This window comes from Stegostoma tigrinum, chromosome 18, assembly GCF_030684315.1.
Source record: "Stegostoma tigrinum isolate sSteTig4 chromosome 18, sSteTig4.hap1, whole genome shotgun sequence".
NCBI lineage: Eukaryota > Metazoa > Chordata > Chondrichthyes > Orectolobiformes > Stegostomatidae > Stegostoma > Stegostoma tigrinum.
In genome coordinates, this window is record NC_081371.1 from 52397879 (window position 1) to 52416412 (window position 18534).

Sequence of the window (18534 nt, forward strand, 5' to 3'; positions counted from 1 at the left end):
GAACTGGCATTAATTTTTCAAACAGACATCAAAAAGAGTAAAAACCACATTGTACTAAACCGAAGTACAATCGTTTTCAACTTGAGGTTCAAATTCTCCAAAACTCTGCTACATGATTAAACACTGATCATCTGCAAGCATCCTTTTACAGTGTTTCATAGAAACATGCACGCAGTTGATATTTTATGCATTGGCACCCAATCTCATCTGGTAAACAATTTAGACAACATCAGATTATGGCAGATTGTTAGACATTAATTGGTTTGGCAAAGTGGCTACAGAGAAGGACTTTGCAAGGCAGTGATACCTTTAATCTTCCCAGACAGGAGTTTTACGTGTCTCATTATACACGCCGCCAAGCACTGGTCTTGTGCTGCAATTGTGAAATTATGCTAGCTCAAACTTCAGCAAATCCTACGTAGCTTGGTGAACGATGATCTATGAGCCGAAGACTAAATTAATGGCTACAATAAAATGATTAAACGCGTAGGTTATTGGTTGACATTCATCACATGATGAGAGTTGATAGTGTATTCAGACAAATGAAAACAAAAAAATGTACTCTCCAGTTGTCTAGGCTTTTTGTCAATTTTGTTTATCCATAATCTCCCAACGTGGAGACAAGCTGCACGGGCAGTTCACTTTCAGCTGGGATAGTCAGTAAAGTCAGGACTGTGAGAGACAGCCCTCATCTCTAAAGCAAACAGTGGCCTTAAAAGCGCTGCAAATCTGCTGATGCAGCGCCACTGTCGGAAATGTAATAGAGAAAATAATAAAGAGCACACAGGGGGCTGTTGAGATTGACAAGTCATGCTGGGCTGTTATATACAATTTTATCAGGAAGAAGACGACAAGTCTTACACATGACTCACTTCTCCTTCGATGGAGATACAATACGTCTTTATTCCAGCACACACAGCAAAGTGGGTTGGAAAAGAAGTTATATAATGTAGAATTATGTATTTTACCACAAATGCTGATATTTCCTACTTGTATTCATCTCACATTCTTCACGTACAATTTTTAAATGTGCAGACCTTTCGATGCAACATGCTCATAAATGTCAGAAATTGCTGGAAAAGCTCAGCAGCTCTGGCAGCAGTTAACTCTGCTTTCTCTCCACAGAATTGCTGAGCTTTTCCAGCACTAGAGATAACAAAGTGCGGAGCTGGATGAACACAGCAGGCCAAGCAGCATCTTAGGAGCACAAAAGCTGACGTTTCGGGCCTTGACCCTGAAGGGTCTCCAGCATCTGCAGTTCCCATTACCCCTTTTCAAGCACTTTCTGTTTTTGCTTCTGTCTTACAGCACCCACCGTTCTTTAGGTTTTTGTTTTGTAACAATTAACAAATTGTTTTATTTGCATTTATTAAATGTGTCACTTGTAGCTCAGTGTCTAAAGCTCTCACTTCCTTGTCAGGAGGGGCTGCAGCCCAGGTTAACACTCGCAGCGCAGTACTAAGAGAGTGCTGCATTGTCAAGGGTGCTGTATTTCTGATGCAACATTAACCCATGGCTGGCAGAAATGATCTCACAGCACTATTTCGGAAATGGTTATGGGAGTTCTCCCTAATGTCCTGAACAATTCCTCGAACAACATCCCGAAATGATTTTCCAGCACTTGCATCATTGCTGACAGTAGGAGTGTGCCGTGTACAGATTGGCTGCCGTATTTCCCGCACTACAATAGGGCCTGCACTTCAAAAACTCTTTAGTGGCTGTACAGCTAATGGAATTGAAGCTAAATTATTAACCTGGTTAGGTAATTAGCTGCGTGCAGACAGACAATGCAGGCAGAGTAACACTCTTATTGGCAGGATCTGATGTGGTCACCCATAAGAACTTGTGTTGGTGTCTCAACTATTTATTATCAGTGATACTCTTTTCTTTAAGGGAAGCATACTAATCACGCATAAGGATTGTTGAAACAATACACCAGCTCTTTATTTGAAGGTTAGACTCTATATTGATTTTGTTCACTTACTGAGAGTGAAACGGGGCCATCACAGTGGCTCAGTGGTTAGCACCACTCCATGGCTAACAGCACCAGGGACCCAGGTTTGATTGCAGCCGCAGGGTGACTGTCTGCATGGAGTTTGCACATTCTCCCTGTGTCTGCATAGGTTTCCTCCGGGTGCTCCGGTTTACTCCCACAGTCCAAAGATGTGCAGATTAGGGTGGACTGGCCATGCTATATTGCCCACAGTATCCAGGGATGTGCAGGCCAGGTGGGTTAGCCATGGGAAATGCAGGGTTACAGGGGTAGGGAAGAAGGGTGAGTCTGGATGAAATGTTCTTCAGAGCGTCGATGTGGACTTGATGGGCCAAATGGCCTGCTTCTACACTGTAGGGATTCTATGATTCTTCTTCAATTCTATGAAATACAGTACCCCTGACTTCCACAGCAACTGCTTATAGACTGCCTTCAAGGCACAGGTCTAGTATATCCTGTTGAGGTGGTAATTAATATCAAATATACTTTTATCAAGGGAAGAAAGACAAGTTTTGCACAAGACTTAATTCTCTTCTGATTGAGATACAAAGAAAATTAATGAAATTAGTTTAAGATACATCTCTTGAAGGAATATGCACATCATATCATCTAAGCTCTTAATGAGATAGAATGGAAAGCCACATGTTCAAGTTTGCTAATGACATAGAAAAAGGCACTATTATACGCACTGTAGAGGACAGTGTAAAAATTACGAACAGATATTGAGCTGTTAAGCGACAAATCTATATGCAAAACAAGATTTCAGTTTGGACAACCGTGATGCAATTCCCTAATTCAAACCGAAAAACATTAAAACTGAAAATAGCACTTGTGGAGTACATCAGGATTACACGTTTTTAGTGATGACGGCAATGTTGCATGATTAAGTAGAGAGAAGTGGATGGAAGCAGACATTCTAACCTGGTGCTGAGGGAATGCGTGCATACAACAAGCCATAAATAGAGAGGAGAGCTCTTAGGGAAATTTCCCTGGATCAGTCTGGGAGACTAAATGGAGTTAAATCCCAATCTTACAACAGCACTTACAAAATGGTGAAACACTAGAAACAGCAGAGACTTGTTCATTAAAATGACACGAACAGGTAGAAAATAATCAAAAAGGTAAATGGGATGCTGGCCTTTGTGTCCAGAAAGTACGAGGGACAGGACTCAGAATTCAATAATGCAGAACTCTGGCTGTTTCAGAAACTGACATGGCAAGCAGTAATTGACACAGATCAGTTGTTGATTTTGGAATGGGAGACTGCTAGATTTTTGATCGCTGCTGGTCATAAAGGTTAGAGTGGAAAATTATTTGAAGTTGTCTCACAGATCAGACTGGTTTCTTTGAATGGTGGAACAAGTGTGGGCAGAGGTTGAAGACTGGCTTTTATTCCTACCTTCCTGTGAAAGACTGTAATGCTGAATTTATAAAAGATGCAGTACAAACGCATTATTTTCCTTTCTTTTAAAAGAAATGAGCACTGGATAAATGAGTAAAACCCTTGGGTCAGAATGAACATTCCTCACAAGAGTTCAAACACGCTGCATATCTTTCTTTCAGAGAATGAGAAATGATCGCAAGCAAAATGCCAGCCAGGTCATTAAAACCAGCTATAATCGAAACCACTGTACTCACACATTGGAGGAGGGGAGAAGTGTTATTGGGATAAATGTCAGGGCTTTCTGCTGACACTGTGAATACTTAGAAAGAAAAGGTCCTGAACTGGAGGATTTGGGTTTAGTGGAGCTCCCGTGAGGCACAGCAATAGGGTAAAAAAAAGTCACACTGCTGTCTAAGTAAACAGGCACCATCATTCCCCTGTTTGCCTTTTGTGAATCATGTTAATGGATCAACAGGAGTTGCTGACCACAGGGTCTGGAACAATTGCTGCGAGCTGTAATCACGGCAGCGAGAAATACCGATCAGATCATGAATGCTTTTTGGTCATCATCTCGACACTCTAACTTCAGTGGAATTGGGGACTTCCCATCATTTCTACTACTCAGCTACTCGGAAAGATGTGACAACAATTTAAGGAATGGGAAACAGAACAGACTCTTCTGTTCTGTTTTATTACCCTGATGCACTTGTATGGTATGATGTGCCTGTAAAACACATAAACAACACTTTTCACTGTACCTTGGTATGTGTGACAATAATAAATCAAATCAAATCTTTTCTAGCCCAATAACAAATTGATAAAGTCTATCCAGTCCATAACCCTAACCAATAATGGCAGCCCTTTTGGCTTGGTTTATGTGGGATCGGAACAATATTTAAGTCAACATCCACATGCTACTTATTCCTAGCTCCCCTCCCAGTAGCATTAATAATCTCGAACATGCAAACTGCAGCAATTTAAGACAGTAGCTCAACAATCACCCCCTTCTGAAAAGGCAGCGGAGGCACAGTCCTTGAGTATTTTTGTGGCAGGGCTGGTTAGATTCTCATAAAGGTTACTCAGAGCAGGGAAGAACGTAGGTGCGAGATTACAATCAGGTCAGCCATGATCCTATTGAATGGCAGACCAGTCTCAAACGGCCAAATATTTGTATGCTCTCGAAGATGATTAGAGCTGAGCAGCAAATAAAACCAAATTACTGCAGATGATGGAAATCTGGAACAAGCACAGAAAATGCTGGAGAAACTCAGTCAGTCTGGCACTGTCTTGCTAAGAGGAACAGTTAACATTTCGAGTCGTTATGACTCTTGTTCAGAAGTAAAAGGGGCTGAAAGATAGTGGCTTTTACGCTGTAGGGAGCAAGAGATAGTAGAATGGATGGTAAGCAGAGCAAAAGACAAAGGGGTTACAAGTGGTAAATAAAAGCCAAAAGAACTGTGATGCGGTAAATCAAGAACAAAAACAAAAGTTGCTGGAAAAGTCCAGCAGTTCTGGCAGCATCTGTGAAGGGAGAAACAAGAGTTAATGTTTTGGGTCCGGTGAGCCTTCCTCAGAACTCTGTTGTGGTTACTAATGGTGCTGAAGGAAGGATAGAGATGTAAGATAGGTGCAAATGAAGGCATGCAACAGAGAAAATGGGCCTGCTCTGTTGAGTATTAAAGAGGATAACTGAACAATGGACAAAGTGCCAAATTAAGGAAATAAGATGGAGAACGAAGCCTTCTTAAACATTCACAACCATTTCCTTGTTTAGAATTTATAGCACAGTGGCAGGCCATTCTGCCCAACAAGTCAACGCAGGCCTTTATGTTTCATGCAAACTTTCTCCACTCCATCTCACTTCACTAATGCAGGTGAACATGGTGACGTCATGGTATTGTCACTGGACCAATCATTGAGCAGTTGAGGCTCTCAGCCTGGGGCACGGGTTCAAATCCCACCTTCTCCCCCACCTCCATGGCAGCCGGGAGAGCTTAAATTCGATTAATAGATTTGGAATTAAACGCTAATCTCTGTAATTGTAACTAAAGAAATATCTTGGGTGTTCAGGGAAGGCAATCTTTCATCCTAACCTCTGACTTGCATTGGACTCTTAGACTCACAGCAAAGTGCTCTCTTGAAATGGTCTAACAGGTCACTCAGTTCAACAGCTGCTGGGAATAAATGAATTGGAAGAACGATTCTGGCAAGGAAGGATGATCTCTAGTTTTTGGGGCAGGGATGCCACTATCAAAACTATAAGATGCAGGGGTAGAAGTAGGCCATTCAGCCCAATGAGTCTGCACCATCTTGCAATGAGATCATGGTTGATCTGATGATCCTCAAGACCAATTTCCTGCCAATTCCCCATAACCCTGAATTCCCCACCTGTTTAAAAATCAGTCCATTCAGCCTTAAATATACTTACCGATCGAGTCGCAACAGACTTCTGCTGTAAAGAATTCCACAGATAAATTCCCCTCTGAGAGACGAAATGGATCATCATCTCTTCTTTATTGTGTGAGCCCTTATTCTGAGATTATGCCATCTGGTCCTACCCTCTCCCACAAGGGGAAACAACCTCTCCATATCTCCTCTGACAAGATATGTTTCAACAAGATTGCCTCTCATTCTTCTAAACTCCAATGACCACAGGCCCAACCTACTCAACCTCTCCTCGTCAGAGCCTTCCACATCTGGTATCAACCTGGTGAACCATCTCTTGATGTCTGCCAATGCCAGTACGTCTTTCCTTAGATAAAGGGCCCGAAACTGTTCATAGCATTCCAACTGTGGTCTTACTTTAGTGTCAACATTTTCCATTGCAAGTTGCCAGCTCAGGATTTCTTTGCCATGTCAACTGCTATACGGCAATGAGAGTTCTGGCTGCTAGGTGTCACCACAGTGGGAAGTTCAGGCATTTTTCTCCCATTCTATTTCCCTTTAGTACAAGGGGGAAAAGAAATCATGTATTAATCGATTTTGGACAACACTAAAGGGTCTTTGCTGATGCAAAGTAACATTGTGTTAAACTCTCCCTCCTGCACATGTTGCAAGAAACATAAACAGAAAATGTATCAAGAACAGACATCAATAAATGGAAAAGAAATCCTGGAGCAGGACAGAAACCCAAATATATCTGACTCACAGGTTAATATGTGACCCAGTGAACTGTATCATGTAATGAAGAGAACTAAATGAGTAATGTTGCTTTCACTAAGTCTTTAAGTAGGTTGACTCGCCTCAGTAAGGACGGAATAGACCGGGTGTAAAATTCCCTCACAATTTTGTCGACATGATTAGTCTACAAAATATACTGGGCAACTCTTGCAGCGGTGTTCCTGGCAGCATTAACCCAGGAAGCCTGATGTCCATCGTCCACTACCCTTCACCACATCTCTTAACAGCAATGAAATAAATCATCTACTGAAAATAGAGTTAATTATGCCTTCCCAAATGAACTCCACTGTGTGTATATTCATATATCGCAGATTTGTTGAGGTTTCGATACAGATCAGGCTGTGGCTAACACCTGTTAGAGTCTCTGAGCTTAAATCTTTGAGTTTACTCCACGTGTCATCAAGCTAAGGAGAGACGACTTGCTCTCTCTCTCTGCATGGATGCTGTCTGACCCACTGATCTTCAGCATTTACTGTTATCAGAGAAGGGGGGAAGGATGCTGGAATAGAAAGAAAGAATGAGAAAGAAGGAGAATAGAGGGCAGGGTAGAAGGAACTGTTTATGTGGATCTGAAATGTTTGCAATGTAAGATGCGTGACAAATATATTTCAATATCATTCATTCTCAATTTTGAATGAGTGGCATATGGGGTTTTCTGAATGGGTCCAATGATTAACTTGTAAGAATTACATGTAACCATGGTGATTTCTTTTAGGTTGTAGACTTGCTTGCTGAGTCAGTGTGTTTGATTGTAGATGTTTCGTCACAGAACTAGAAGCGATGCCAACCACCCCAACAAACTGAGGTATATAATTAACAAGTGGGATAGAACGCTTCACCAGAGGCACACTGACAATGTTACCGAGCAAGGTGTCAAAACATCTGCAAGTCTACAACCTCATCCATAACCTGATTTCTTTTAAAACACCGTATTAGAGAGTTGTCATGAAGAGTAATGGGGTTTTGTTTACATTATCAGAGTTTATGCATGAATAATGTCAACAGTGCATGTATTAGGCTTTGAGATAGAAGACTCAGGACTAGTTTTTGTTTGGCCACGGGGAAACATCCATACCCAGGGAAAAAAATGCTTTCAGGTTTAGTTTGAAGCAAGTTTTCAGAGGTCTTGGCTGAAGCTGAATGTGTGAAAGAGTTGCTTCTGACAAAGGGAAGTAGCTTAGGACCATCAAGAAGAAACTACCTTAGGATAAATAACTTAATTTTTTAAAATGTCCAGGTCAGAAGTGTTTACTTAAAAATCCTGAAGGGTTATTTGAAACTGAGAAAGTCATAGCTCAATTGTATGAATGCTCCAGAAAGATGCCATGTATTCTCAAAATGGGAAAGAGAAACTAGAGTTAAATGAAGCCACGTAGATGTGATGCAGAAGGGCATTGTCTCTGGTACAGAGAGCCTGGTACTTGACAGCAACAAGACAACTAAACCCGAGGCCGTCTGGGATAAAACCAAACTGCTGGTCACGTCATTTGCGAGTGTGACACTAGTGTATCACCAGGCTTCTCCCAGGTCTTTGGCAACATGACTCTTAGGCACATGGTCAGCTTTATGATGCTGTTCAGGTCTCGGCTCATTTCTCGAGCATTAATGTGTGCTGTTCAATTTAACATCTGGCAGTGAGTCGCAATTCTCTCTGACCCAGCAACAAACCAGTGGCTGCCGCATTTGGCACACAACAGAAGTGCTCACCCTTTAGCATCCAACTCCCTTCCTTTTGTTGGCAGAATCCACCCAACAGTGAGCAATGTCTGACTCCAAGCTGCCAGCCCTAGAAGGAAGGTGACAGCGAGTGTGAGAGAAAGAAAACAAAGAAAGTAGCAAAGCACGGGTAAGCTAGAGAGAGGGAGAGCGAGCAAGGGAGACGTGCGGAAGAGCAGATGTGCGAAATGGTAAGCTAGGAAGAGAAACTGAGAGCGAGGGGAGGCCAGAACGAAAGGGTGCAAGCAAAAAAGGGCAGAGTAGAGAGGAATACACAGAGCCTCAGCAAGTACAAGAGAAAGCCAGTGAAGGTGAGTAAAAGCGAGCCTTTTATTTCTATGGCCACCAGATGTCTCAGCCCATGAAAGCCAGTGGCCAGATTGTGCAGGCTCTGACATAATGCAATGCTAGCAAGCAGTCAATCATCCGTTTCCATGAAAACACTGACCAGAATCCCCTGCTCTTTGTCAAAACAGTCACCATGAGATCCTTTCCATGCATTTGACACAAGGGCTTTGCTATGACACCATCGTCAAACGTCAGGGACGGGGTGCAGTGGAGAAGCATCAGGCAGGAGTCGGAGAAGCAGGCGGGCCAAAAAAGGTGGGTCGGGGGTCAGTAAGAACGAAGACACAGTGGAGACATGGCTTTTGTCGCATATTGACAGCAACCACAATCTGACTAATGTACCAGTAAATGCAAGGCATTCATCCCAAAACAATAGTATGACAGATTTCCCACCTATGAATCATTATTGCGGTTCATGAATCACCATTAAACCAGCTCATGCACTGCCCAATCTCAAATTCATAACAGGTACCAGCAACTGACATACTGCAAGCCCTTCCATGGTGAAAGATTAAATAACAGCTCTTTTAAACAAGAACAAAAAACTCAAAAGAATTAAAACTCTCTCATTCTTCTTAAAACTTTAAGTATATTTCAGAATCATTTGTGCTGGATAGATTTTACACCATTATTTCGTTAAAGAGGCTTGGTATATATGTGTACTGTTTACATGGTAAATGACAGCAAGGGGGAGATCACTCAAATTAATGGCCATGAGTCAATCTGTAAGTCACAATAACTGTGCTGCTTCTTTGGGAAACAAGTTCCAAGGTCTCTCTGTGGTTTATTGCTCAATAGCTAACCGCTTCCTCAGCTTCCCGAACTGGGTCTGTGGTTTGTTTGATGTGGTCCTGTACAGAACAGATATAGGAGCCATGGTCGAAGGGGGAGTTTGTTGATCTCAACTGTACAAAACACAAGGTGCTAAATTTGTAGGCTCTCTTCTGTGGAATGTAAAGATATAAACAATTCTATCCAAGGCAGCTACCCCTTCTGAAGATCAGCAATGATGGCCGATACTAGATACATCTAGATGTTGGGGTGCTATTTTAAAGAAGCTTGAACATGTGCCAGGTTTAGACAGGTCAGTCAAAGCACTGGTACAGGCCAAACAGCCTGCCCTTTCGGTACTCAGGACCGGTTTTAAAGCCTAGTATCAACTGGCACTCAAAGTTTTGGACTCCAACTCAATCAATCAACAGTAAGAGCTGGTCAAGTTATCAAAGACCATCCTTGTGCTGTGGACAGCTCCCTTCACTTGACAGCAGTGGCTAAGCTGACATTGACCTCACCTGGGTCAGAAGCTGGGTCCAGGAGGGATCAAATCCAGGATGACACTAGACAGCAGTACTATGGGAGTGTAATAACGAGGGGATGCTGCACTGTCAGATCAGATTTTAAACTGAGGACCCCTTGGTCTGTATTCTCGCATAAATGTACAGGTTCCAATTTCAACAGAGGAGCAGGAGATTCATGCCCATGTTGTGCCCCGTAGCCAGTCCTCAGCCAACATCAATCAAAACAGGCCACGCATCGTATTGTTCTTGTGGGACATTGTGCCCAAATCTGTCTGCTGTGTTTACCTATATTATAACAGTGACTACACTTCAGAGCACTATGTGACATCTGGAGGCACTACAGAAATGCAAATCTTGCTGCCAGTCAACATTATTTCCACCCAGGGCTCCTTGAATTCTCATTCCCGAGAGTAGGTAGACTGGGCGAGCTGCTGTAGAAAGGACTAAAACAAAGGATCACGGATGATGGAAATCTGAAACAGAAACAGAAATTGCTGGAAAAACTCAGCAGCTCAGGCAGCATCAGTGGAAAGAAAGCACTGTTAATGTTTTGAGTCCAATGACTGTATGTTTGTCTCTCCCCAGATGCTGCCAGTCCTGCTGAGTTTTTCCAACAGTTTCGGTTTTCGTTTCAGCAATAGAAAGTGATTGATCATTGATGCATAAACAGACTAGCCTGCTTGTTTTGAAATCGCATTAAAATTCCACACACAGCGGTTTGTCAAACAACCCCTTGAATAACGTTACAGGATTTTTCGTGTCCAATATCTTCGTGTGATCTCTCTCTGGTACAAAAATCTCGATAACTTGCAGAGATACTACCATGAACTTTACTCTCTTCTGGACCAAATCTATTTTTCCATTTCATCAAGCACAGATAGGCTTTCTGCTCTGTATGCTTAAATAGGCCATGTTAAAAATACAGTTTTAAAAATAAATCTGTCATGGCAAGGCAGCTTTCAGAAATATTTCATTGCAAGCCAAGTGCACTTGATACAAAATGAATTATCCTGACAATATTCTGAGCTGCCCAGCCATTCACTTTAATTAAATTTCTCTATAGACTTCCTCCATCTTGAGATATAAAACACCACCTCTTCAGAAATTAGACTGGACTGAGAAGATAATTTCCTTGACATACCTGTTTGAATATTCAAGGCTTTCCTTGAGATGGATTTGAAGATTGTGCGTTAATATAAAATAGGATTTTGTAAATATCTTTAATTACGATGTACTCAATGATACAGTATTTGAGACTATAATGTGTTCCAGAATAGATGCTGACTATAAATAAACATTAAAAGGTTGTACTCCCAAGCATAACCCCTTAAGAACCCACAAACTGATAACAATACCCGAGAATGCAGGTCCAGATTTTATGTGCCGGTATTGATTAGCTTGGACAAGTCAAACAGAATCCTGTCGGGGTCTATGTGACACAGGCTATGATAGGATCAGATGAGAAGACCCAGTGATGTCTATTTTGCCATCAGGAGCAAAATGTTGCATTCTGCCCAGTTGAGAGACAGGCTTCTCTCTAGGCGGCAATGATTTGTCAATTAAAGTGGAGAGGGTTATTAAGGCCTCAACCCACCTCACTAATATTCAGCTTCCTATCTCACCAAATGCACCAACTGAGTTCGATGTTGAAAAATCTCAATGTGGTAGTCACAGCAGATACCTGGTGACTTCAGCTTGCTGCTTGCTCTGATGGATCTCCAGGTGGGACAGTGGGCACCAACATCTCAGGGCACACTTCATGGGCACCAGCCACAACAACCATGGACACTGGTATCCAATAGGTGCCAAGCATCTAAGAACACCCATCTCCGATCCACTTACAAGACACTTCTGCAGGACAGTGCTGTCCCTGTAACTCTCACTGTACTGTAACAGCAAGGATGCTGTGTGCTCAGGGACACACCCTCAGCTCAGGGAACCAGGTCGTATCTCTGGGCTCTTCACTCACTATCAGAGCACGCACCCACTCTGAGGCTACCCCGATGCTCACAGCCTCCCTGCCTTGTGTTATCTGTGGGCACTTTGCCCCCTCAACCAGAGATACCAGGCTCAAAGTATCTATGACTTGCTTTGCCATTTATCACAGTAACCAAGTCAGGAACCTTACCAGAGTTGTCAGCAGGCCTCAGTCATGTCAATGGGGTTAGCTTATGATCAGGGAGTGCCAAGGCAATGACTCAGGGCAGACTCCGATACCAGTCCAGAGGCTTGGATCCTCTCCTCATGAGGAGTAAAAAAATCAAATGTCAGACAGCCCACCACCCAGCTTGGCTCTTTCTGCCAACACTGTGGGTTGTTTTTATCCTGGAGTGAGACTGGATCAGGTATTGATGGAGGTGAAAGTGAGTTGTACAGCTGTTCCTGTTGCTGACGGTTGGGAGGTGTCCCAAGTGAGTGAGTAGGCAGCAGGGAGGGGATGCAGGGTTAGTGGTGTAAGGGGCTGGGGTGGGTGAGAGTGAGTGTGGGAAGATGTTGCAGGCAACAGTGAGAGTGGTAGGCCACAAGCCTTGGTGGGAGGTGGGTACAGTGCAGAGAGAGAGAGACAGACAGAGACAGAGAGAGCGAGACCTTCCTAAAGTGCTAGGCATTGCTCCTGATGGCTCTGACTGCACTGACCTAGGGGACAACCTCAGACCAGGCTGACATGGTCTGGTGTCATGGCCTCCACTGCTGGTCCTGGGGGAAAAGACGACATTCCCCCTCTCTGCACCACCCCCTCCGGCAGGACCTCCAGAGGTCTGCCCACAAGCTAGGGCACATACTCTCCCTGTCTGCCATGTCCAGGGCAAATCTCAGGAACTGTGCAAGGTCACTCCAGACCTATGATGCACAAACAGGCTTCTGGAGATGGTGCAGGCAACGTTTTCCATCCATCAAGTGTTGCATTGCATGTAGACAGGATGGTTAAGAAAGCATTTAGCACATTTGCCTTCATTGCTCAGACCATTCAGTGTGGAAGTTGGGATGACATGTTGAGGTTGTACAGGACATTGGTGAGGCCTCTTGTGGAATATTGTGTACAGTTCTGGTTGTCCAGTTATAGAATCAGAATCCCTACAAAGTGGAGACAGGTCCTTTGGCCCAACTAGTCCGCACTGACCATCAGAGCATCCAACTAGACCTATCGTAAGGATATTATTAAGCTGGACAGGATTCAGAAGAGATTCACCAGGATGTTGCCAGGTATGAAAGGTTTGAGTTATAACGAAAGGATGGATAGGCTGGGACTTTTCTCACTGGAGTGTCGGCTGTTGAGAGGCAACTTTAAAACCATAAGACCATAAGACATAGGAGCATAAATTAGGCCATTCGGCCCATCGAGTCCACTCTGCCATTCAATCATGGCTGATAGGTTCCTCAACACCATTCTCTTGCTTTCTCCCTGTAACCCTTGATAAACCTTGTAGAAGTTATAAAATCATGAGAGATATAGACAGGGCTCATGGTAGGTGTCTTTTCCACAGGATGGGGGATTTCAAGACTAGGGGGTGTATTTTTAAGGTGAGAGGAGAGAAATTTGAAAAAAGATATGAGGGACAAATTTTTTTACACAAAGGGTGGTTCGTGTGTGGAATGAGCTTCCTGAGGAAGGTGTGGATGCTGGTACAATTACAACATTTAAATGATATTTGCATAAGCTCATGGATAGGAAAAGCTTGGAGGATAAGGGCCAGGAGCAGGCAGGTGGGACTAGTTTAGCCTGGGATAATGTTCCACATGGACTGGTTAGACTGAAGGGTTTATTTCCTTGCTGTTACGACTCTACGGTGCATTTCAGGGAGCAGCACATGGCTAGCATTGGTGTGAGGAATGCCTGGGCAGGTGAGTGGTAGTGGGGAGCAGGATAGGTAGCTAATGGGCTGAGTTTGGTAAAACGGGCCTTGTGGCAAGAATCCCTCAAAAAAACCTGACGCCCCTCACACTTTGTCAGAAGGAGTAATTCAGCCTGTTGTTTCTTTTATAACACACCCATGGTTTATTCTATCCCAAGATCTTTTTGCTGGATCACAAACTCCTCAAGATCAGGAGATTTCAAGGCAGGGCCCTGTCCACAGCTGGTAACACTAACTCAGTTCCTTTAGCGATCTGAATTCTCATGAGGTTTTAGGCTGACATAAGTTCAATTGCATAGGTCCACCTTGCCAGTGGTAATGTAGTAGAATCATTAACAATTTGATTTGGACATTTAACATCCTGAATATAGTATTCAGCTTTTGATTACAAGACCCGATATTTAACCAATTTGTGCTCCCTGCATTGGGTTGTTTAGGTTAGGGTCTGGGTGCGGAGGGAAGAGAAACAACTGATGCTGTTAGAAGTGGAGCTGTAAAAAAGTGAATTTTGTGATTGCGGAATTTTTAAAATACTCTTGTAAATAAACCTGTTGCCCCCTTAGAAACCAGGCTTACCCTTGTGGTGCTTTGAGATATAAAACATACAACAGTGAAAGGATGGGACAGAATGGGTAGAAACAGAAGGGTTGTGCCCAGTAGAAATAAAATGGCCCAGAACAGGGCAGACAAAACTAAAAGATTCAATGCGAGTGGTTTACAGACAACAGTAGACTTTGCTTTGTTGAATATAGCTGGTTGTGTGACAAGCTGGGTGAGTGACTAACACAGAAATGGGTGGGAACAAGGGTCCAGGGTAAAAGAAAGCAAAAAAATGGGTCTCTGATAGGGCAGAAAGCAAAAAGAGTTTTGGAGAATGGTGGTACAAGGCAAAATGGACAAATTTAGGAACAAAAGACATGTCCAGAAGTGGAACAACAGGTAGAATAGGAGGAAGGGGAAGGAGTCATGGAAAATGTGGCAAAGCTTTTGGTGATCTTCAATAATTGCAATAACGATATTAGCTACCCTTCTCGTTCAGTCAATGAGGTTATAGAAAGCAAAGAAAATAGAACTATGAGTAGGCCATTCAGCTTTTTGAGCCTGTTCTGCCCATTCAATATGATCATGGTTGATCATTCAACTCAGCACTCCATTCTAGCTCTCACTTCATGTTCTTTATCTCTCGAGCTTTAAGCCCTTATTTGTAACTCCTTGGAAACATTTGATGCTTCTGTGGCAGAAATTCCACAGACTCTCAGCTCTCTGGCTGCAGACATTTCTCTACATCTCAGTCCTAAATGGCTTACTCCATATCATACAATAGAATCATAGAATCCCTATAGTGTGGAAACAGGTCCTTCAGCCCAACAAGTCCACACTGACCCTTGGAGCATCCCACCCAGACTCATCCACCTATAACCCACCTAAGCTACACACCCCCGAACACTACAGGTAATTTAGCATGGCCAATCCACCTAATCTGCACGTCTTTGGACTGTGGGAGGTAACCCACACAGAGAAGGAGAGAAGGGGCAAACTCCACACATTCAGTTGCCCGAGGGTGGAATCGAACGCAGGTCCCTGGCGCCGTGAGGCAGCAGCGCTATCCACTGAGCAACCGTGCTACCCCTTAGACTGTGATGTCCAGTCCTGGACACTGAGAACATTCTTCCTGCATTATATCTCATGACGGTCAGGAAAGGACTGCTGTATTTTAACATAATGTTCAACTGTCTCTTGTTTCTCCAGGAGCTTCATGTTAATCTCAGATTACTCTGAATGTATAAGGTAAAGAGAACCTCGTTTTAAAATCAGGCATGGGCACTTTCCGAGTGGTATACCATTTACTGTTTTCTCTGAAAAGTGCAACGGGGAAGGGGGTTGGAAACACAGTCATGGTTATTTCGACTTCCTTTCTCACATCATTTATAACTGAAAAACAGGAAGCGTGATCCCAGATGGATTCCAGCCTACAGTATGCTAAATATATTTTAGCCACGGCGTTCAGTATTCCTATTCTACGCTTCCATTTCCTCCCATGTCTCAAATTGCAGCAGCAACAAACCCTTCGATCATTCTTGGCGATGAGACGTTCCCGAGTGTTGGAGGCCCCTGGAGGTGAGGCCTATGGCTCAAAATGGGATAATGTGGTTCCACAGAAACACTTAAAGTCCAAAACAAACAGAGGCCACAACACATTAGAGTTTGTAATCATGTGACACTGCCTGGAAACATAAGCAACATGTTTGGAGACACAGATATTGGGGGAGTCGGGGAGAGAGGATTGAGGGGGAATGGTTGAACACAAAGAACAGCGTAGAGATGGAGAGGGGATTGGAAAGGTTTAAGGAGGGAATTACACAACTTAAGGCCTAACCAACTCAAGCTGGGCCTACTCATCTCCTGTTAAACCTGTCACCAGCTCAGGTAAGTAACAGACTACAGTACCCATTACTATGGCAACAGTGGCTAGGAAATGAAATTAGACTCCAGACATTGACACGCAGCTATGTTCCATACACTACACCCCAACCAAAACAAAACTCGTCACTTTGGCCTTGGGAAGATATTGACTGCAAGCAATGAAAGCCCCAAAAATCACAAATAAAACATGTGGAAATGTGTTATCCCACAGCTGAGAAAATTACACAATAAAATGTGCAGCCTACAAGCAAACAAGAATGGATCTTACTGAAGTGATTCTATGGAATATTTTACTTGTTCGCCATTGCACTAAAACACCAAGTTGCTCTACAGATTTATACCAAGTGAAACCTGCAATCCAAACAAAAGATTACTCAAAGATTTGGGAGTGAAGAACAGCAGGGTTTAAATTTCATTGACAAATATGTGATTAAATCACCACAACCATCCGAAATCTCCGCTCCTGGCTTCCTGTACACTAACCAAATTTCATCATTCTGCCTTGGTGGGTGCACTTCCATCTGAAATTCCACCCTCTCTCCCGTTCTTTAAAAACATCCATCCAAATGTTGCCTTGCGTGGCTCATGGTCATATTTCTGTTCGTCCATCATATTCTTGCAAAGCCCCCCAAGATAAATTCCTGTTTTGAAGCCACAGTACCGTTCTGGGCATTTTTCAGTTAATCAGAGTACTACTGTCCATCTGTGACCTCAAACAATGCGTCAAAGAGAGTGTATGAGAGGAGGGTAAGGAGAGAATGGGGGGAGACAGGAGGGATGACATGGGGAAGGAGGGAAGACAGAAAGTAGGGAAGCAGAGGGAGAGGGGGGAAAGGGTGAGAGGGAGGATTGGGCACAGGGTGTGTTAATGGGGTATGGGGAAGACAAGGATAGAGAGGTGAGGGGGAAATGGGGAATGAGGAAGAGAAGGAGAGGAGGGAAGCAGGGGGAGGCAGAGTCAGAGGGAGAAAGGGAGGATGGGTGAGGGGGGGGTTGGGCAAGAGTGGGGGGAGAGGAGGAGAGGACAGAAGAGAAGGAGGGAGGAAAAGAGGGACAGGGGAATGGGGAGTAGGGGTTTTGAGGGAGAGAGATGGGGAGAAGGGGTGATGTGGAGGATGGGGGAGAGCAGTAGGGGGAGAGGGATGGGGACGAAGAGTGGCGGAGGAAGAAGACGAAAAAAGGTGGAGAGGGGGAGGAGGGGGGAGAAGGTGTAGCCGGGGATAAATCAGTAAATCTGAGGAACTTGCTACTCATCTGTGGGTTGATTGGAGCCACCACAGGGACCTTCTTCTGTATGTGAGGGTCATGTTCGTGAGATGACTGAAGCCTGCCCTTTCCTCAGCGCAAACGACTATATCGCAGGAGCAGTCGATCAATGGGTTACAGCTGGAGGAACCCTCTCAACAGGTACAAGCTCACAGTGGGATCAACCTCTATTTAAGTTCAAACCTCTTCGGGGCAGGGTGATACACCCCAAGTTGGAAATGGCTTCACATTCCCCTCTACCTTGTAAGCCACAATCCTTAAAGGTCTCTAGATCCTTTGACCGGCCCACTGAGTTCCCCTATTATCCCCCCCACTCCTCCCCACATTACAGCAAACCCCAAGGTGGTCACTCTGGTCACCTGTAATTACCCACTGGGCAATTAGGGATCGGCAATAAATGCTGCCGCATGAACGAATTTTAAAAACCCAATCTCCTAAATCGTTCCAATACTTAATGAAAAATATTCATGAATTCAATAGCATTTTACTTCATTCTCATTTTTGTTTTATTACAAATGTACAGTCTCTCACACACTCTCCGCAGCAAGAAATGAGTGAGAGAGAGGGGCAGAAAGAGAGAGAGAGGGACAAAAAGAAAGAGAGAGAGGCTGAAAGAGTAAGAGGGACAGAAAAAAAAACAGAAAGGGAGTAAGAAAAAGAGTGAGGGAGACAGAAAAACAGAGATTGAGAGAGAGAAGCAGATCTTAAAAGATGACGAGGAAGAGAATAAGGCAGAGAGAGAGAGAGAGAGAGAGAGAGGGGGGAGGAGAGGGGTTTGAGGTCCCATGAAAGCCTAAAAACAATTTTCAATTTGGGAACCCAAAAAGGAGTCAAAATACCGGAGCACATGGGGAAAAATTCCCCTCAGCCCCTGTACTGCTCTTGGCACTTCCTCAATTAAGCTGTCAGCATGAACAGAAGCAATGTTAATTTCATTAGCCGAATTAATGGTGATTATTTTAGTTCTAATGAAACATCATCTCCAGGTTTGCTTCAGCACGTGGACTCTGAACTGTACTACACACAGTAATCCTCGGTCACAATCAGGGGAAAAACACATTGCCTGTTCAA

General features: G+C 43.7%; 1 protein-coding gene across 5 annotated transcripts in view; it reads right to left on the reverse strand.

Annotated features, from left to right (window-relative positions):
- Window positions 1-18534, reverse strand: part of LOC125460846 (SLIT-ROBO Rho GTPase-activating protein 1-like) — a 269583-nt gene that overhangs the window by 154167 nt on the left and 96882 nt on the right. Inside the window, exon 1 of one of the 5 annotated variants that reach the window (XM_048548949.2) lies at window positions 308-418. The exons of the other annotated variants lie outside the window; for them this stretch is intronic. Coding sequence (XP_048404906.1) covers window positions 308-344 — 37 coding nt within the window. The 5' untranslated portion in view covers window positions 345-418. Of the gene's footprint in view, window positions 1-307; window positions 419-18534 lie in introns of those variants that run through there. 5 annotated transcript variants of the gene reach the window in all.